The sequence below is a fragment of the Dromaius novaehollandiae genome, chromosome 29, assembly GCF_036370855.1.
Source record: "Dromaius novaehollandiae isolate bDroNov1 chromosome 29, bDroNov1.hap1, whole genome shotgun sequence".
Taxonomy (NCBI): Eukaryota; Metazoa; Chordata; class Aves; order Casuariiformes; family Dromaiidae; genus Dromaius; species Dromaius novaehollandiae.
The window spans coordinates 1,961,732-1,981,821 of NC_088126.1; the positions used below are offsets into that span (position 1 = coordinate 1,961,732).

At 56.0% G+C, this 20,090-nt stretch overlaps 1 protein-coding gene across 1 annotated transcript in view; it reads left to right on the forward strand.

Annotated features, from left to right (window-relative positions):
• The window catches only part of RNF115 (ring finger protein 115), a 23,668-nt gene continuing 3,578 nt past the window's right edge, over window positions 1-20,090 (forward strand). Inside the window, exons 1-7 of the mRNA XM_026118735.2 lie at window positions 1-264; window positions 11,947-12,005; window positions 13,745-13,796; window positions 16,570-16,781; window positions 17,313-17,384; window positions 17,601-17,673; window positions 19,539-19,632. Of these exons, the coding sequence (XP_025974520.1) occupies window positions 172-264; window positions 11,947-12,005; window positions 13,745-13,796; window positions 16,570-16,781; window positions 17,313-17,384; window positions 17,601-17,673; window positions 19,539-19,632 (655 nt within the window). The 5' untranslated portion in view covers window positions 1-171. The remainder of the gene's footprint in view (window positions 265-11,946; window positions 12,006-13,744; window positions 13,797-16,569; window positions 16,782-17,312; window positions 17,385-17,600; window positions 17,674-19,538; window positions 19,633-20,090) is intronic.

The following is a 20,090-nucleotide window of genomic DNA, read 5'->3' on the forward strand; positions in this document are numbered from 1 at the left end:
GTATCCTCCGGGGAGGCGGCGGAGCGGGCGAACCAGCGCAGAAGAGCGAGGCGGAAGCGAACGGCTAGCGGGGCGCTCCGCCGGCGCTCTACCCGCGCCGGCCGCGGCCTCGCTGCCCCCGCGGAGGACTGACGGCAGGCAGGGAGCCGGTGGAGGAGGGGGAGAGAGAAGATGGCGGAGGCCTCGGCGGCGGCGGCGGCCGCCGTGTCCCAGCACCGCTTCTTCTGCCACAGCTGCAAGGGCGAGGTCAGCCCCAAGCTGCCGGTAAGCGCCGGGGGAAGGCAGCCGGGGCCCCTCTCGGGCGGCCGGGCCGCGGCGGGGGAGGCCGCGGCCCCTCGGCGCCGCTGCCCTCGCCGGCGGGGGCGGCCCGGGGCTCGGCCCCTCCCGCGGCCAGGGGCTGCTCCCCCCCCAAATCCGGGCTGGGGGTGCGGGGGTTACGCCCGGCCTCCACACGCACACGCGCTGGGGGGGGGAGGCCATGGTACCCCCGCCCCGGGGCGAGCCTGGGAGGCTGCGGGGAAGGGGTGACCCCCCAATCCCCTCCCTGACCCCTGCGGAGGAGGGGTGCCCCCACCAGCCCTACAGACCGGGGTGACCCCCCCCACATTCCTTCGGACCCCTGTGGAGAATGGGTGACCTCCTCCAAAATCCTACAGGCAGGGGTGATACCCCCCCCCCTTCGAAACCCTGAAAATAGGGATGACCCCCATCATCACCCAGTTCCCTCCCCGGCTCCTGCAGGGAAGGGGTGACCCCCAAATCCTGCGGGTAGGGGTCACCCCCTGCAGATGCCCTGTGCCCCTGCAGATCCCTCGTGTCCTGCTGATAGCTGTAGGGAAGGAGTGAACCTCCTAAAACTCTGTGGAAAAGGGTGACCCCCCCTACCCTGCAGGGAGGTAGGAGAGTGATTCGTCCCTGCTCCAACCCCACCGACCCTTTCAGGAAGCGCAGATGGCTCCCCCAGGTCCCACAGACCCCATAGAGAGGACGGGGGGGGGGGGAATGTGTGACCCCAGCTCTTGCCCTCGAGGGGCAACAGTCAGCCTTGGCGCGAGGGGTTCTCCATCGCTGCCGTCCCTCCGGGTGAGGAGGAGGAGGGAGGTCGAGCCCTGACCTGCCTGTCCTGAGAGCAGGGCCCGAGTGCTCGGTGCCTGGGCACCGTGACCCCCAAGGGGTGAGCAGCGAGGGGAGAAACTCCCCGGCCCCTCGGCGGGGCTGCGCAAGGCAGCTCAGCATCCAGGCTGGCCTGACCTCAATATCCTCCCCCTCCTTCTTGCCTGGGCCCTCGGACTTTGGGGTGGAGGGCTCGCAGGGTTGGCCTGTGAGGCGAAGGTTGGTTCCCCATGGTGGTGGTCTGATCCTGCTGCCCAGCCTGGGGAGGGGCAGGACTCTGGTGGGATGCAGGCACTGGTGCTGGGGGGGCAGCAGAAGGAGAAGAGGCCCTGGGAGGGAATGGGGTGGCCACCTTCGTGCCGCTGCCCGCGTCCTTCCCCGGCGGAGCAGCGTGCCGTGAAGTGGGGGACAGAGGGAGATGTCTCAGCAGCCTTTATCCACGGACTGCGTCTGCATCAAAGTCAGATTCGCGAGCTGTCCTTGTTCTGCTGCTGGTGGCAGAGCCATGGAGACCATATCGCAGCACCTTCCTGTCACTCGCAGGCGTCCCAGGGAAGCAGAGCTCTGCAGACAGTGAGTCCTTAGCTGCGTTAGCCCAGAAACTTTATTTCTGGGCCATGAGTTAGGGGTGTTTTCTCCTCCCGGAAAAAGCACTTGAGCAGCGCTAGTGCAGTGCGGGCTGCTGCAGGGGGGTCTGGACCCCGGCGTGGGGTTACATGGAGCGGGCCGAGGCCGGGGCCCTTCCCTGGATTTCCGTCCAGGCTAACGGGGCGATGCGACCCCTCGGCAGCAAGGGACGCGCAAGCAGGCGCCTCGCAGGCCGCTTTGCTCGGAAATGAGCGGTGAGCCCCCAGACTGCCTCCAGCAGGTGCTTCTGCAGACGCCGACAGCCCTGCTGAGACTCATCGTAGCCTGACGGGATGGAAATTGCATGTCTGCATCCCAACCCATCCTGTCTCCTCTTCTGTGGAGCTGGTAGCTTCACCTTCTGGTGTTTTCTCTTCCTTCCTCTCTCCCAGATTTTGTTCAGCTCTCTCTACACCACTTTTATCTGTTGCTGACTTAGGCAGTTTTCTCTCCAATGTTTCAAACTGTTTTGTTAGGAAGAAACGCTGTCCAAAAGCTGCTCGAGCCCCCTCCGTCCCCAGGACTCCGGACTCCCTGGTGCTCTTAGGATATTAATAACAATTATTGTTTGTACTGGGAATAAAACTCCAGGCCTGCTCCATCCCTGCAGAAATTGGGATGCTGCTGTTAGACCATCGCGCTGCATGAGGCACCTTTATGTCGAACCTCCCTCCGCTGCTTTTTGTTTGCCTGGGTCTGGTCTGCCGCGAGCGTTTCCCTTTGCTGCTAAATCGGGAGCCCTCACGGACTGAAGTCCCTTCTGCTTTGCGTGGGCATTAAAGAGGTCGCTGAATCCTCCGCGCAGAGGATGGTTTGCCCAGCTCTCCTGGCGTGTGTTGTTCCAGTTTCTATTTCCAGAGCACCCAGAAACCCAGCTTCGGGTTGAGGCCTCGATGCGCTGGGAGCCTGTCGTTTTGCCTCTGCCGCTCCATTTCCCCTCTGGACAGCTGTGTTTCGGTCAGGCTCAGCATCTTAGAGCTTTCGGTGGGCGCCGTGGTCTCTAGAAATGCAGATTGTTACCGTCCAGGCTTTATAAGTAATCTGTTTAGAGCTCGTGCCTGCCAAGCTAATGAATCATTTCACTTTTTTCAGAGCTGTGTTTTTCTGTCCCGGCCACGGGGTGGGAGAGGGAGCTGCCGGCCTGCCCCCATCCCCTGCGACCTGCTGGGACGCTGCTCGCAGATGGGGCAGTTCCCCTCTCCCCTCCGTCAGCTGAGGGACTCGGCCCCAAACCTGTTCCTTCACGTCGTCCCTTTGAAGGAAAACGCAGCCCAGACTTCTTGATGCCCTTTCCAGGCAGGTCGCCTCGGGTCGGGGAGAGCTGTGCAACCTCTGCTCGATGCTGAGGCGTCATGGCACTAAGGCTGGTTTCCTCTGGGCAGGTAACTTTGTGCCTCAGTTTACCTCCAGCAGAGCAATTACTGGGTTTGTGCAGGGCAGAATCTGCAAAACTTGGTTGTAAATTGTCTGGCAGAAGCTGGCCCCATTTGCCTGAGACCAGCACCCGCCTGTGACCTCTGGTTCTGTCAACCCGGACAAGCAACGTCTCTCTCTGTCTCTGCAAAAATAACCAGGCTGAGCGCTCTCTGCCTTGCAGCTGCTCTCACCAGGATAATGGCAACCTAAACTTAAAACGCAGGTCTCCTAAGGGAGGCTGCAGGTTATCCGTCTAGTCGGGAGGTGATTCTTTGTACCGGCCCCTTCTGAGCGAGCGCATCTGCTGCTCACCAGGCCAGATTCAGATGCACGGGGCCGCTGTCCCCTTTCGCAGCGAGCGTACGGCTGCCGGGGTGTTTATTGCCGTAGACAGGACCCGGCGAAGGCTTCCAGAGCATCGGTTCTGGATGCAGCCGTCGTCTGCAGCGTAGCTGCTGTTTGTTCTCGCCTCGGCAATAACCTTGCACCTCCCGGAGAAGGCTGAGGTGTTTTAGGCTTCCCTGTGCACCCTGACACGGGGACGTTGCGTAGACGGGTAACGTCCGTGCTGCCTCGAGGCCCTTGCGGGTGGGCGAGGGCCGGCTCCGGGCCGGCTCCGGGCCGGCAGGAGCCCGGAGGGTTAACGGCGAGGTTGGGGCTTGACGATTTTGCCGGGTTTGGCTTGATGGCTGCCTGGGTAGCCGGATTGCAGCGCAGTCCTGCTTTGACGCCGAGGTTTAACGACGTCCCTTGCCTGCTCTCTTCGATTTGCTGTGTGCAGCCAGTGCGTGTCCTGACATGGCTGCAGCCTTGCGGATGTGTGGTGTTCTCAGGTGGGGGGGAGCAGCCCGGAGAGAGCGCGTGGCTCAATTAGAGGCAACGCAGGGAAAGTGCAGGCAGGGTTTTGGCTTTCCTGGTGAAGCAGCTCCCGCAGTGCAAACTGCTGCCATATGCCGGTTTCGAACCCGTGCCGCGCTCCCGCAGAGGTGGTGGCGGACGGGAGCTGGAACCGTCCCCTTTCTCGTGACTGCCGTTGCCATCCCGGCTGGGGCGCTGCGTCCGCAATCAGCTCCTGTCCCCGCTGAACCGGCCTGGCCCCTTTTCCCCCTGTGCTGACGTGAAGCTGCGAGGCTTCATCTGGGAGCAAGCCAGCAAAGGAGCTGTTCTCACTTAATATTTCCTTACCCTTGATGAGTGCAAAGGATTGCAGGCTTCCACCCCGAGCCCCTGTTGCCGTGCGCGGTTAAAAGCTACCGCCTGTGCTGCCGGCGAGCTGCCTGCGTTTCCGCGATGGGGTAAACGATGCCTGACTGTCGTTTCTCCTGCGCTGACAGCGTGATCAGCGCTGTGCAGCCCAAACAAATGCTTGAATCAGCTGATTAAAAACCCCAGGTTTGGGGATGCTACAGATGAACAGAGCGAAGGTTAGGAGACAGCAGTCCCTGTCTGTAACACCGGTGACAAAGCAATTAATATTGATAATGAAGGGTGTGTCTGCATCGGACGGAGGGCCCTTGCTCAGGGAGGAGAAGCAGCAGCAAGTTCTGAAGTCGGGTCCTAGGGCCGACGGGAGCACGCAGCCCTGTGCGTGCGCTAACAGGTGAGAGGGATGTTGTCCTGGAGCCTTTGGTGCAGCCTGCGGTGATGACAGCAGTCTGCTTTGTTTTCTCTTGGCAAAACGTTTAAAACTCCTCTCTTTTTCTTTTTGCATAAAATTAGCTGTCTGTGTCATTTGAGCCTCAGACCTGCTCTCTGCCCGGTGACTGGGGAAGATGCTTAGGTAAAAGGCAGTGGAAAATCAGGGAGTCCTGAGCAGCCTTTCCTCTGTTCTAGGCCTCCCAGAAATCAGTAGTCGAGGTGTTTCCTGAGCTGGAGATTTTACTTGGGCTGTTCAGTTTCGGTATTGCAATGCTCCAAGAATTTGTCTACTTGCTTTTGAGAGGCACCTGTACTCCTGGCTTCCCAGTGTCCTCCGGTAGCAGCTTTCGCGGCTGATGTGTAGCGTGAGGAAGCACCTTGATGGGTTTGTTTGAAACTTGCTGCCTGATCGTTTCGTCTAAACCATTGGCCTCCCCAAGACGTTAGGTGGGAGTTAGCTGGCTCCTGCTCCAAGGCCAAAACCTCCCTCGCGGTGACGTTTGCGGATCTCGAGTGTCCCCCGTCCCGACGCGGGAGACTCGGCGTGCGGGGCCGCGTGACGGGCAGGGCTGGTTACGCGGTGATGGCCGGATCCCTGCGTGCAGTGCGTGGACTTGGGGCTTTAGCACTGATCTTTCTGTCCTGAGCTGCGTACGCGCCTCTGGCGAGATCCAGTCCATTTATCCATGTTAAACTCAAGCCATGGAGTTTATTTAATGCTTTGCTCACAGCAGCTGCCCCTTGGGTGAAGCCAGGCAGCAGTTTGGACCAGGCAGGGCTTTTGCGCAGTAGTTTGAGACGAGTAAATAACGCTGTAGCTGTGGAAATTATGGGAGGGATATTTATTTAAGCAAATGGACTCGGCTGTCCTTGCTGAAGTTTGCCCAGGGTGGTGGAGCCGGGTTCACACGCCTGAGCTGCCGGCCCGCGGCTGCCCGGGGGAGAGGGGAGGCTGGTTAAACGCTCAGCCCAAGCGTGCGGTGTTGGCGGCAGCCGGGGAGGGGGGCGATGGGGAACGGGCGGGCAAAGGCGTTTGGGGGATGCGGTGACGGAGAAACGTGAGCTATAGCGGCAGCCACTGAACAGCGTGAGAGTCGGAGGAAACTTGTGCGTTCGCTTTATTCCCTCTCCTTCTTCCAAGTCTGGCTTTGGGGATCAGCTCCAAGGAGCGCTTCCTTCGGACGATGGGAGCAATGGAGATCCCATTCAGGGATCTCTTCTTCCTCCTGCCCTCTCCCCCAGGGTAAATTCATGGCTCTTTTAAAACGGTTAAGCGAGGCAGCTCTGGCTGCTGAGCGGTGAGTTGGTTTGATGTGTTGCCTCAAGGTTGCCCACTCCATCTCCAGCCCAGCACGAGCAAGAGAAGGGCCATAACTAAAAGCGGAGCAGCTGGCCCGTATCTCAGCTCCTGCGTTACCAGCTCCCTGAACTTGGGCAGCTCCAGGGTAGCAGTTTGGTATCGCAGCAATGGGTCAAGTGACGCATTAGCTCTGCCTATAAAAGCCAGGAAGACACGAACCCGAGGAGGTGGCCCTCGGTGACGGTCGAGCCCTGCCCCGCGGCGAGGGTGACGAGCTAACGCTGTTGCCCGCTGCGCCCTTCGTCGGCGGGCGCTTGGCTGTGGCGGCCCGGTAGCCCCCAGGCTGGCTTCGGCGGCGCGGTTTTGGTGCCTCAGCTGGAAAGATGCTGATGTTGTTGTTAAAAGAAGCGTGACTGAGGGCTGAGCTGGCAGGACGGGTGGGACGGCGGAAGCTGCTGTGCTGCGCGGAGATGGACTCGCTGGTGCCGCACACAAAACTTGGCGTTCGGGTACTCCGCGAGCGGGACGCGGTGCTGCCGGGTGGAGCCGGGCAGTGGCCCTGCCGGAGGGCGACGATCGCTTCTGCGGGGAGGAGGCATCTCTGGTGACGTGCCTCGATTTACCTGTCCAGCCGGAGGATCCCAATTGCGCTGTAGGGAGGCCAAAGCAAGCTGCACGCAGCTCCTGCTGGAGCTTTTCAGCCTTTAAATCCGCTCAGTTTGTGAGGGGACCTCAAAACATGAGCAATTTTGCTTGCTTTTCAATTAGAAATGCGTTTGTGTCTTTCCCTCTGCTTTGGATGCACGTGCACGGGGGAGAGGGGCTGCCTCGACGCACGGACCTGCCGGCCGGGGGCCGAAAACCCTCCTCATCTCTCCCTTCTGCCCTCCCGTAGGATCGAGTCTAGCAGCGTTGCTCCCGCCAGATGCGCTTAGGCTAGACGTACGTGTGCCACCCAGTTCTGGCTGCTCGGGAAATCATCCGGCTGCTTTCCGCCTGCTAATGACTGCGTCTCTCGCGGGCAAGGCGCAGCAGGCTCCCTTTGGGAGGGTGCCGCTTGCCGGAGGGCTCCTCGTGGCCCAGCCACTCGCGGGATTTTCGGTTATTTTCCTTGTGGGAAATGCGGACCGCCAGACCGAAGCAGAGCCGGAGGAATAGGATGCTGTCAGCCTCGCGGGAAATCGTTCCCTTTGCACCGCGGCTGGTTCCCGCTCGGGAAACGAGGCCCCTCTGCTCACCGAAACCATCGACGTGGTGTTTTTTGGGACGCCCAGCGCACTCCTCCTGTGCCAGCCGTGAGCTGCCCCTGCGGCAGACCGGGGCTGTCCGATGCCTCTCTCGACGGCTCCCGGCAAGCGGGGAGCGACGCGGAGGGCTCGTGCTGCGCCATGCACGCACCGGCGCGGCAGCATCCCGCCCACCTCCCGTCGTCTGCTGCTCTGCTGATTCCCCTTCTCCCTCCCCGCTGGAGCTATTTATCCCAAATGCCATTTTTATCTCTGTTCATGTTCGAGCTTTTGGGCAGGATGCTGGTAATTTCCATACAGATTATAACATAAAGCATTCGAAAGCTTCCAGAAATGGCCAAAGCTACAGGCGGCAAAACTGCTGTTCATCAGCCTGAACACAGCAGCTCTTACGAATGGTGCCCACCGCTCTCGTTTGCTAAAAGACGAGACCACTTAGGCTGATGTTTAACCACGGCAGTTCAGGCTCATCCCAGCACCTTCTCTGACGGAGGCTCCGTGATAATTCGCCGGCGTTCTCCTCTCCCTAGCCGTCCCCAGGGCTGTCCTCTGGAAAAGGGCTTCTCTGCGTGTGTCCTCGGCTCTGGCAGCAGCGATTGCACAACCGCTCCGCGACGCATCCGACCTGCAGGCCCTGGGAAACGCGGCAGTGTCCCCAGCGACACGGCACGCTGCTAAGTTTAGAAAGTCTTTCTTGCGTGGTGGTTTTGACAGAGAGAGTGCTGGAAACAAATTAAGTGAAGGATTTTCGGCAGCGCAGAACGCCCTCCTGAGTTGGTATTGCTCTGGAGCCCGGTTGGTGCAGTATGAAAGGTGCTTTCTGGCCCCAATATTTTGAGTGCCTAACTTTGGAGATGATGCATATCCATTATTTTTAAGAAATGCCAAGCATTCACTGTTCCTAGCTTCTAATTTGCAGTTCAGGCCCAGCATCTTTGAGGAGGGACACCTGAGAATACGCCACGTTTTGCAAAGCCTTTCCTGGCAGCTCCCCCCCAGTTTTTTTTTTTTAATTGTATTTTTTGTTCAGAAATGTGTCCGTGCTAATCTCCCCTGCCTTGCCGTTCTCACAGCTGGTTACGCAGCCTGACTCGCTGCCCGTGGTGGCATTTAGCCCCACAATTTGCTCCTACGCAGAACTGAGCAGCGCACATTCCTCTTTCAAATGCACGTGTCTGTTCTCGTTAGCCCTGCAGTTTGCAGACGCAAAGCCGAAAGCCCCAGACAGATTTTTTTCTGAGAGCTCATCACCCATCAGCTCCCATTATTCTCAAGGCTGGAGTTCTTTTGAAAATGTACCGCACGTTTGGCTGCCTGAATGGGCCTTTGTGAAAACCTGTCCTAGACCTCTGCTGTCGCAGGCGCTGGTTGCACGCACATCTTCTCTGGGAGTGAAGCTGGGGTAAGAAGCAAAATGAGATGAATTATGGGTGGGCAGAGGGCTTATGTGCCATTCCCAGTGGATTCAGGGGGCAAACTATGTCCGGCTGAGCAGGTCGTATGGGGAGTGGGGATGGGAAGCTGGAGCTTGCGTTTCATGCAAGCAAAAAGACCTGTGCAAATTTGGAGCTGCCTCCACCAAGGCATTGCGTTACAGGGCCGGAGCTGCATCACCTTCCCTCCAGCTCTGGTAATATTACTCCGGGAATTCGATCGGTCCTCGAGCTCTGCGGGGTGTTAGGAATTCAGCGGAGGAGCTGGGCGGCGGGCAGCGCTTATTCAACGGGCCGGATGGAGCAACCGGTGCGTCTCGGGCTTGGGTACCGCATCTTTGGTTTCCGCCTCCTCGTCGGCCCCGAGTAGCAGGATTTCACATTGAGACGACTCTCCGTTTGCGTTTGTAAATGCTCCCGTTGGGTCGTTGAAGGTCTGGGAGCTGGGCGTGAGCGCTCGGAAACGCGGAGGCTGTGCCCTAACCTTGCAGGAATTCCTTCCAGGCGCTGCTTCTGCCCAACGCCTGAATGTACAAAATTGCCTTAACCGCTTATTTTTTTGCCAGCGTGTGCTCTCCCGGTAACTAGTGTTCCACCTAAAACAGGGGGGAACTTGGTACTCCTTGAACTAGGCTTCAGCCGTTGCCATGGATAAGCCGGGCTCCGCAAAGCCTCTAGCGAGATGGAAAGTCACTTAACTGTTTCCCACTCTCGCCGTGGCTGGTTTCGTGTCTACCTGAACGCGCTCGGGGCTGTGCCCGGTGGGGAGCTGGCGAGACGGCTGCGGTTTCTCTTCATCTGTGGTCTGTGTTGTCCTGACTGAGGAAAGCGAGAGTGTTTTGGGAGGCATGGCCATGTACGTGTTTGATGGAGACCCTGCAAATTACAGGTTGAAAGTCCCTGCCTGGGAATGCGCCGTCTCCTTTTGCTGTGCAGCGGGACAGGGGAATGAGGATCTGGGGGGTTTCTTGGGTTTTGGCAACGTTTTGCCCTAAATTGAAGCAGATTCATGGATCTGGACCCAAATGAGGACTCCTATAATTAAGGAAGAGCAACTCTTCTCCCTCTAAAGAAATCCCTCCCCACCGCTTGCTGTGCCAGTTGTCTCTGCAGTCGCCCGCAAGCGGCCTTTGCCTGCGTCAGTGCCAGAGCCAGAGTCACCGCGTGTTTATGCAGCTGGGTTTGGGCGAAGCGTGGCAGGGGGGTGTGGATGTGCCGATGACATTGCTCTCTGTCCTGGGAGCAGATCCTGGGGTTTTTTTGCTTCTCCTGTAGGATAAATAGCTGACAAACCGGTCGTTGCCATGCTGACGCGGTCACGAGGACGGTTGCCGCCGATGGGACCGGGGTGACGGGTTCTCTGGAGCTCTTCCCTTTCGCTGCCAGCGCAGCCTGGCTGGTAATCCCTGCGGCTAGTTGCAGGGAAGACGGGAGGAAGCCTGCTTGTGCCCGTCACGACAGAGATGCTGAGCATATGCTGCTGCCTCAACAGCCTGCGATAGCGCGGGGCTGAAGGCCAGCGGAACGCGAGCGCGAATGCAGAGCTGTGCGGCAGGGCACCTCGTTCCCCGTCTCCGCGAGTCCTGGGGGAAAAGCGGACGCCCTTGGGGTAGGGATCTTTCAGCAGGGCTGGAGCTGGGGAGGTTGGAGAGTGACTTTTCCTGGCTGTGCACGTGCATCTCGCCTTTGTGCAGCTCTCCTCGTGCAAGCGGTGTGCCCTTTGCTCTGGCGCGGGTGCGGTTGGAAGCCAAATGCGCGGCTGCCCGGCTGCTCAGCCTGGCTCCTTGTTATCTTTCCTCTGCAGCAGATCTCGCTTTGACGGCCTTAACAGCGTGCTTGCCTGCATTCCTCGGAGCCAGGAAGCCTCTGGATTACCCAGCTCCCTCTCTACCATTTTTAACATTTTGTGGCTGCAGAGCAAGCTGCAAAAAGCCCTCCTGCTTTCCCAGTGCTGTCCCACTTGGTAAAGGGACAGCGTGGTCGGTGGAGGGACAGAACAGCAGGCAGAGCTGGTCTCGGGGATCGTAAGCCAGCGAGCCTGGCTCACTCATGGTATCCCCATGTATGAAAATGGCTTGGAGTGGGGGCAAAAAAAGCTGTGTCAAAGATATTTCTGCTCTCTAATAACTGCAGAGCTTCTCTCTGCAAATTCCCTGGGAGAGCCGTCTTCCCTGCCGCGCGAACGGCAGGAAACCCAGCTCTGCGTCGGAGCCGTGTTAGAAACAGCTCGTCGGCTTTCCGACACCTTTTTAATTGGAGTGACTTGCTCTCTGTCACCAGAACTGGAAACGAGCTTTGTCTAAGGCCTGTCACCGGAGCTTGCAGCGCTTTGCAGCGGGCCTGTAAATGGCTCTTTCCTCGAATGGAGTCGTCTGGGCAGGCTGGAGGCTGAGATAAAGCCTGTGCTCAGGCCGGCCGTGGCAGCGTATCCGGATGTACTGCCGGGTCTCGGTGCAGAACTGCGAAATTGCTCTGCAAGGAGCAGAAGGAAAAACCCACCCTCTGCGTTGGTGGATGCTCGTGGCACGTCTCGCGGCCGGGGCTGCCGCTTTGTCTGCGCTGCTGCTCCAGCACGTTGTGGACGTGAGCGCTACCGAGTGTTGTATAAACTACCGTGTTCCTCTTTACTGCTCTATAGGTTTCTTTCCTTCTGTAGGAGAATAAGATGAAATGCAGGTGGGTGGCATCGTGCAGGGTCCTAAACATGTAGCCCTGAGCAGGGGGGGCTCCCTCTGTGCAGCGAACGGTGGGGCTTTTGCCCTGACACCAGTTGCTGCTAGTCGATGATCTGTGAAGGACAGAAGTCCCCTAAATTATTGAGCCTATGTTGAAAGAAGAACCCTGGTTTACGAGTCCAGGTTAGCAGGCTTGGGAGTCAGGAAGGGATTATTTTCTTCCTTCAGTCCGCCACTAACCGCGCGTGACCTTGGTAAAGGTGTTTTTCCGTTCCACAATTGTCCATTGTGGTTCATAGCATCTACTGTAACCACAGGGCTTGGAGATGCCCTAGTAGAGCAGAAATCCAGGGTGCCTTTACAGGGTGGCAAAGACCAGGGATCCGTGTTAGACTCTCATGCCAGCTGTTTGTGTGTCCCCTTTTGAGCTCTGTCTTTTTCCTGAGATTGCAAGCGAAGTGCTTCATGGCTAAAACGAGCTTCCTCTTTCTTTACAGGAATACACTTGCCCAAGATGTGAATCTGGCTTTATCGAAGAAGTCACGGATGATTCCAGGTAACATACGTGGCAGTGCATCACTTGTTTTAGCGTGTGCTGAGATGCCTGGTGTAGTGCGTCTGAGAAATGCAGACAATGAGGATAAAACAAGGAGTAAAGATGTGAAAGAAAAGCTTATATGTTAGTTCATATCTTGTTCCAGATAAAACTGAAAATACAAGTGGCCATCAATTTCATGCCGGAGTCACCTGGAGGGTTTGGGGGAAGATTTTTAATAAGATGGGAGTTTTGAATTAAAGCTGCACAAGGTCCTGTGAACAAAACCTCTTACAGGTTTTTGTGGTTTGCTTGTTTGGTCCGTTGGAGTGAAAACCACTATTTTTTAGGAATCAAGCTTAAATTTCAGCGAATCAAAGTACCTTTGTTTTTTCCCCGCTGTGGGGCCCCAGGGCTGTCTCCTGACCACCTCTCAAATCTCACGGCTCAGGCCAAGGAGAGGAAATATCTCCTCTGAGGCTGCTGAGCTCAGTCTCGAGGAGCGCCGACTTGGGCGTCGTGGGAGGTGGCCCCGCAGAATGCGCCGCCTGCGAATCGGCCATCCAAAACGCTGCCTGTTCAATGCTTTCTATATTCAGCCTTGAGTAATTGCTGAGAAAACTGCTTTATTTGGGTTGGGGTAGGCAAGACGGAGGGGTGCCAGCAATTACACGAACCTTTGCTATCTAAGAATTGCCACAGCGTGAGTCTGGGGCCCGGTGTCACTGGAGAGGTGACTTCATGGCACACTATGTCCTTTTCTTAAATATAGGTATATACCTGTCACTTAGGACGGGAGGGGTCCTCTGTCGCACTTAGCACAGATTCCTGTTTACAGAAGACTTTTTCGTGCTTAGAGTCAGCATGGAAACGAGCCTTTTAGCTTTAATAGTCCTTTTTTGTCCCTAGGAATTATCTCCGTGTGTTTATACGGTGTGATTGTAGCCTCTCCGCTTTGATATTACCACGTCAAAAAGCGCTCTGCTCATTGCAGCCTCTTCTAGCACACCGCGCTCTCCTGTCCCTGCATCCCCCTGCCCGGCCCCCCGGGATCCTGTCCCGGGAGCGCCGAGCTTGGGTGCCGTTGGCAAACGAGCACGGCGAGCCGCTTGCCCGGGAGCAGTGGTTTGCACTCGTGTCTCCTTCTGCTTTTTGCTGGCTGCAGGGTGAGACGCGTTTGCCGGGGAAGAGCAGAGCCCTGAACCAGCCGGGGAAGTGCCGCCCTGCGCTGGGCGGTGGAGCTGAGGCCAGGCCGTTTTCGGTTTGGCTGTGGTGGAGGGTGGGGAGGCTCCGTGGCTCCGAGCAGAGGGCTGAGCCGGCAGGATCCTGTGCATCTGCTCTGCGTTTCGCAAAGGGAAAATGGATCTGCGCAAAGCAGCAGTAGTAACGGAGCAGTGGCAGCAAGAAGTAATCCCGTTGCTGCTCGGTGGCAGGGGCTGAATTGCCTCTTGCTGTGAACTGGAGCCTCTGTGCGACGCCTTGTTCTCTTTTTTTCTCTGCACGAGGAATCCGAAGTCCTGGCAAAGCTCCCTGGCGTGTCCTCGGCAGGCCTGTGGCCTTACCTGTGTCTTGCTCCGTGTGTTTATAGAGAGAGTAATTTCTTCCACTGAGTAACTGGCACGCTCTGTTTGCTCATCCCTTTCGCGCTCAGAGCGCGTGGGGGACTGTCTTGCCCACATAGCTCCCGTCTATATTTAACCCCCGGGGGGGGAGCTGGTTTCGGGAGGGTGACCTGCTCTGACTCGCCTGTTCCTCTCCAGTTTTCTAGATGGCAGCGGCATAGACGACAGCCCGTCCACACAGTTTGCAGAGGTGAGTTTTGCTGTTTTGCTTTGTTTTTTAAATTGTAGCTGAGAAGAGGTTTTCTGTTAGCTCTGAGCATGGTACAGCCCCTGTAAAGAGGACAGCTGATCTTCCTAAGAGATTTCAGGACCTGGTGGATTATTTTGAGGGGGCCATTGACATTCCCAGGAGATCTGAGACCTGGCAGAGATTTGCTCTCTGGAGAGGACAGGAGAAGGATTTTAGCAAGTATGCGAAAGACACTCCAGATTCCAGCGCTAGGAGCTGCTGGGACGTGTGTCAGCGATGCTTGTCCAGCCAGGGAGGCTGCTGCCTGACTGTCCTTTCTTCCTTGCTCGCTGTTGCTCTGAGCACAAGGTTTTACCAAAACTGGGACTATCTAAAAAGTCAAAGCTTGTAACAAATTGTTTTATAATTCAATTGCGTGGGCTCCTGAACGGGCTGACGGGCAGCAAGGGCTGGAAGCGCCCTTTCTTACACCATTACCTAAAGTCACAAGCAGCCGGGCGCGTGCCGAGGAGCCTGAGTCAAGCTCCACAAATACGTCCCTTAGCTCACGCTGCAACCTTGCCCGGTCTCCTGGGAGCGTGGCGGCGGTGGCAGCACCTCTTCCAGGCGCTGGGGAACGGCAGGCTACTTCAGCCTCTCATTGCAGACTCTGTTCTGAAGGGCTCTATTTTCCTTTCAATTCCTAAGCTAATAAGCTTGGTTGAGCTGCAAAAAAGATGGAAATAAAATCTCCATGCCTCTCCTCTGCTAACAGGCCTTGCTCAGAGATCAGGTTATTCGTTTGCTTGGTTATTCAGGAGTTTTAATTGTTTCTTGGTCCTGCCAAACACTTCAGATCTCCTGGTGTCTTGAGGCACGGTGCTTTGGCCGTGCTGAGGTTATTCCCAGGTAGGTTTGGGAGTCTGTGTTGTTGCTGAGCCCTCCTTCGCGTGCTGCACCAAGTCCACTCAGTTTAATGCCAGAAGTGGGGTCACCAAATAACTGAAATTCCTTTACAGCTTTGCGTTTCGGGTCTGGATCCCTCCCGTTTGCTTCCACTTTCTGTGTTTATGGCCAATTTGCCTCTCCTCCCCTCCGGTTCAATCGGATCCATTTGTCTTCTGAACAAAACTGTTGCTTTTATGTTGCTCCTCCCCAGCGCTGTATCCCAGAAATGCCCATGTTTCAGCAAGATGAAGTGATCTCTTCTTATAGCCCATGTGTCAGCTTACAAAGAGCTCTGGGATGCCTCTGAATGAAAGGCGCTATGTAAATGTAAATGGCTTTTAGGATTAATAATAAATGAAGCTCTTCTCTCAGTAGTGTGGCTGCAGGCAGGCAAAGCTGTATCTTCATCGTAACCAACAGGCGAACAAGCAAAATTCTTGTCTGTGGGGTATTAATTCAGAGAAGAGGTCATAAACGTGATTTCTCCCTCCCCTCTAGTACTCGGCTGAACTGGGCAGTGTAAGAGACTTGTAAAGTGAGCTAATTTGGTGTGAAATGGAAATTAAGCTGCTCTCATCCTGTCATAATGCATGATGAGGGTCTAGTGCAAATAAGAAAAGAACAGCCCTTGCGTTATGCTCCGTAGTGTTTAATTCCTGCAGTAAATCTGAGGGCACCGCTCCTAATATCACTTCTACAGTGCTGAGCCTAGCCCGAGCATATCAAGTGTGAACAGCAGCTTGCTCCCACATGGCACACAGAGGGTTTTTTGTCTGACGCTCCTCGTTTTGTTATGTCCTGTGAAATTTTTTCATAAACCCGAACCATAAATCTTCAGTGCCCTCCTCGTAGCAGAGCATCAGATGTTATTTTAATCCCTGGGTAATCTGAATTGCAGGAGAAATCCCTCCAGATGGGCTAAAACCAAACGGGTTTTGCACGTGAGGGTAGCCAGAGTGGGGGCTCGGCTCCGAGCTGTGGCTCGGGGACGGGGACGTGGCTGCGTGCCCTCGCGGTGGGAGATGTGCTGCGGGGCCGGGAGACCGGCTTGCGTGGACAGCCGGATCCCATCGGACAGCGTTATCTGAGTGAGACCTTTCGTTACCAGCTGTATCCTGCCGACTGTTTTGGGGCTGTCCCTTTGGCCCTGTCCGTTTGCCACCTGTGGCAGCGAGGACACCAAGCACTGTCCGTACTTTGTGGCCGTAGGTCTCCCTGTGCCGGAGAAGTGGAGATGCTGAGGGGTGACGAGACATGCCAGGAGCCCCGCAATGAGCCTGTGGCAGAGCAGAGACTTGGGGACGGGGTTTCCAGGCTGTAATCCAGCGTTATCTCCCCCAATAACCCAGCCCTTCGAGAGAGGGATGGACCTTGTAGTGCCTGGGATGGCTTAGCAAAACATATATTCTGTTGGGATCTGCACATAGCAGAAAAGAGTCAACATGTTGGTCTTCCTGGGGGCGGTACATCTGATTAATTTGGGCTATAATTAAGCATGTTTGCCAGACTTTCTGGGAGCCATGGCAACCCTCTGAATTTGCTAAATTGCTTTTGTCAAGATGGACTTTGTTTCCCTTGGCCAGCTTTGCAGGGCTGTTTCCAGAGTTATCACGGCGCTGAGGTCTCGCTTGCCAGCAGTCCTGACCCCAGAGGAGACATGTGGCTGTGTCCCCATAGCGGAGTCCCTTCCTCGGTCACAGTGGCGATTGCCAGGGTGCCCTTGCAGGAGAGGGGCAGCTCGTGGACCTCCGGTGGAGCAAATCCCTGGTTACCCCAGCATGGGCAGCACAGTGTTGCGGAGTCGCCGGGTTTAGTGACAGAGCTGTGTGTGGTTTTGTCTCTGCAGCTTTGGGACCATTTGGACCACACAATGTTCTTTCCCGACTTCAGACCCTTTCTGAGTAGCAGCTCACTGGATCAAGACAGCAGAGACAATGAGAGGGGCCACCAAGCCCACGCTGACCTCTGGGGACCAAGCCGACCCCCGCGATTGCCCATGACGCGGAGGTACAGATCTCGGGGCAGCTCGCGCCCCGACAGGTCTCCTGCTATCGAAGGGTGAGTGTCCGGATTGCCCTCTGGAAGTGCCTCTGTCCCTCTTCAGTGAAAAATGTGGGACCCAGGGAGAAACAGTGCAAAACTGCAACCCTTGCACTGGTGCTGGGAGACTCCTGGGACCCAGAAAACACAAGTTTTCACACCAAAATCTCTGCCCTTTGTCCCTCTCCGCACAAATCCGTGTGGTATAGTAGCTGCATGGTGGGAAAGGTGGGTTTTGCCTGTAGCAGTGCCAGCTCTCACCACAAGGAAACAAGTCGATGCTTGGGAAACTCAGTCATTTCCTTTCCCTCTCCCAGCCCTCCCACACTCTCCGATGAGTTAGCATCCCTCGTTCCTTCGTGCTGAGGCTCTGTCTCACGGTTCGCTCTTCCGAACAGGGATGTCACCGGGTGCGAGTTTTGCAACAATATGGCTGTGATCGATCAGAGTAGTATTTCGTGTTTTGCTGCTCCTTCTTGCTAAACTGTTGCTGCTGCCATGCGTTTGCTCAACTTGTTCCTTTTCTCTTTCAATTCCTCCCCTCTTTAGAATAATACAGCAGATCTTTGCAGGGTTTTTTGCAAACTCAGCGATTCCTGGCTCCCAGCACCCTTTTTCCTGGTGAGTAGCAAGCCTGGCTTTGCTCATGGCTTTGATCATGGCTGTCCACAAGCTGTGTGGGAACCCAGTAAACAGCAGCTGTCTGGCACCCAGGAGCTCTGTCTCCCCAGGTGACCAGTGCCACTGCTGGTATAAGGTTTCTCTGGGTGTATCGCGCAAACCTCGGGGCTGGTTTGGCGTGGGTAAAACGGCTTGACGCTCTGCTCCCGTCTGCAGGAGTGGGATGCTGCACTCGAATCCCGGGGACTACGCATGGGGACAGAGCGGCCTTGATGCTATTGTCACCCAGGTAAGACCTGCGTGTGTGCCCAGCTGGAGGAAAGCCCAAGCCTGTTGTCTCTGGTTTTGATCTGTGCCTCTAAGTTTTTGTCCGCTTCTTCTCTTGCGCTCCTCTCCAGTCAATCCCACTGCTGGGAAAGAGCCCTTGGTTTCGGATGAGCCTCTGGCTTGGCAGCTGCCTCCTCAGAGGGGGCTAAGAGCTGGGAATTGGACCTCACTTGTGGAAATACAATATCTTAGTTTGCCTCCTTGCCAACCTACACGTGGTACAGAGGTTGCAGGTGCCTTGTAACAGGCTCGCCAGAGGCTGAGGATGAAAATCCCTTGCGTCAGTCCCAGATCTCTTGCCAAATTCAGCAATCTGGAGTCATGAGCCATTTCCCCCTGTGGTTTGTGGAAGGAAGAGTTGATCCTCTCCCGTTCCCTTGAAGCATTGTCTCGCTCCTTTGAGGATCGGGGGTGTCCAGCCTCCATCCACAAACAGTCTCCTCCAGGGTGTTGGCGTCACTGGGATGGAAAGGAAGAGCAGACGGATGCTTTACTGGGAGCTAATTTCACTGCTGTTGTCGTGCTGACACCTCCTGAAAGCGCCTGGCAAAGCCATCTGCTGTCATTCATAACTAGCCCCCGGCTTCCCAGGCTACACCACACGCCCGTCTCGCCCGCCTTACTCACCGCTTCCCGAAATGACTCTGCAGCCCACATGGCTGCTTGGAGACAGCACCTTCCTCCTCCCACCCCGCACCCAGCAGAGCAGAGCAAGCCCCGGCAAGTGCTGCAGCGGAATTGGGATGATGTCGCAGTTCGGATTCGGGCTGCATATACGGCTCCTCTCGGCTCCCCGCTGCGTCGGAAGGAGCAGCCTTGCCCGTTTCCCAGGGCTTCATGTCAGACCAGGCATTTTAATGTGGCCTTCAAAGTAAATGAGACTCCTACAAATGCTTCTCTGTCCTCTCCCTGACCATGCTTGAACCCATTTGAGCCAGTTGCCAGGTGAATCTAGGTCTTAACTCATAGGCATTTTACGCTGTTGTATAAAACTGTGACACTAGGAAAGAGATGCTGTCAGCACCATCCCTGCAGCCCTGTGAAATGTTAGCGACTCCGTGCAGGAGATACAAACCCGTAGGAGAGCAGGTTCCTTCGGTACAGCTGCTCCGTGGTCTGGTGGTGGTACTGCACTAAACAGCTTCTCTTCATAGCTTCCCGTTGCCCCGTGGGGTTGCCTCTGCTCCCACAGTCTGGCTGAGTCCTGAGAGAGGCAGAAGGCTGCAGGCTTCCTCGTTTCTGCAGTATGAGGTTCTTCCTCTTCTCAGAACATGTCCACTGACTCCCTTTCAGTTCAAAATCCCTCGGGACTAAATGAACACCCTCCCCCTTGTCCGTGGCATCATTTCCCTTCCCTCCCAGGCCCTTCGGTTTCCCCACCATTGATGCAAGAGAAAATGTCTGAAAACATGAGCTGGGAGGAAATGATGAAAGAAGTGGGATTGCTGAGGTTGGAGGTGTGAAAGTAAGCACCAAAACTGCTGCTGCAGAGAGAACAGTCACCAGTGCAACGAATATCTAAGCTAGTGTGAAATGGCCTTAACTTGCTCGTAGCAGGTACAGGTTGGGCAACAAGAATGTTTCTAGTAAGGGAGCCTTGATGTGGCTTGTATGGAAAGCTGCCGAAATCTGTCACTTTGGGGATTTTAAGGAACTGGTCAGAGAGCCATTTCCCAGGGGCAGGCTGTGCTGAGCTGTTCCTGCCTTGCTCCTTGTTTTTGGACCGTAGTGCTCTCCATGCCCCGTGTTTGTACTGAGGATGCTCTGCAAGGCGAAGCCATGTTTGTGCTCCCAACTACAGTGTGCATTTCTTTCTGTTCTTTCCAGCTCTTGGGACAGTTGGAAAACACAGGACCACCTCCAGCCGACAAAGAGAAGATCTCATCTCTCCCAACAGTGACAGTAACTCAGGAACAAGTTGGTAGGTGAAATCCAGTGTCCTGTCTCTTCCTCTGTGTCCAGTGCTTGTCACTTGTCTCGAACGCTTTGATGTACAAAGGGTTGTTGCAGTGCCTGGAAGTTTGTCTCTAGATCCTGAGCTCCCCGCTCCCTCTGCCAAGGATCAGCCTCTTCGCTGTATCCTTGTGCATCCCTGCTGGCTGGCTGACACAGGAGGGTAGAGGGCAGCACTGCTCCATCCCCGTGAATCACTGGCTAGACTCACCGCTGGAAATATTCATGATTTTTAGCTCCAGAGATCCTGAGCTTTACTCCTGCTGTCATCTCTGGTGTTCAGTTCTTCTTGGACCCCTCATATCAGATCTGTGCCAATCTGGTCCATCAGGAATTGAAAGCAAAAACCTTCACTCTAGAGCATGTTTGCGCAGTCTCTAAGCACTGCCTCTTCAGCCTACCAAGCCTGTGACTGCTTGGCCTTTT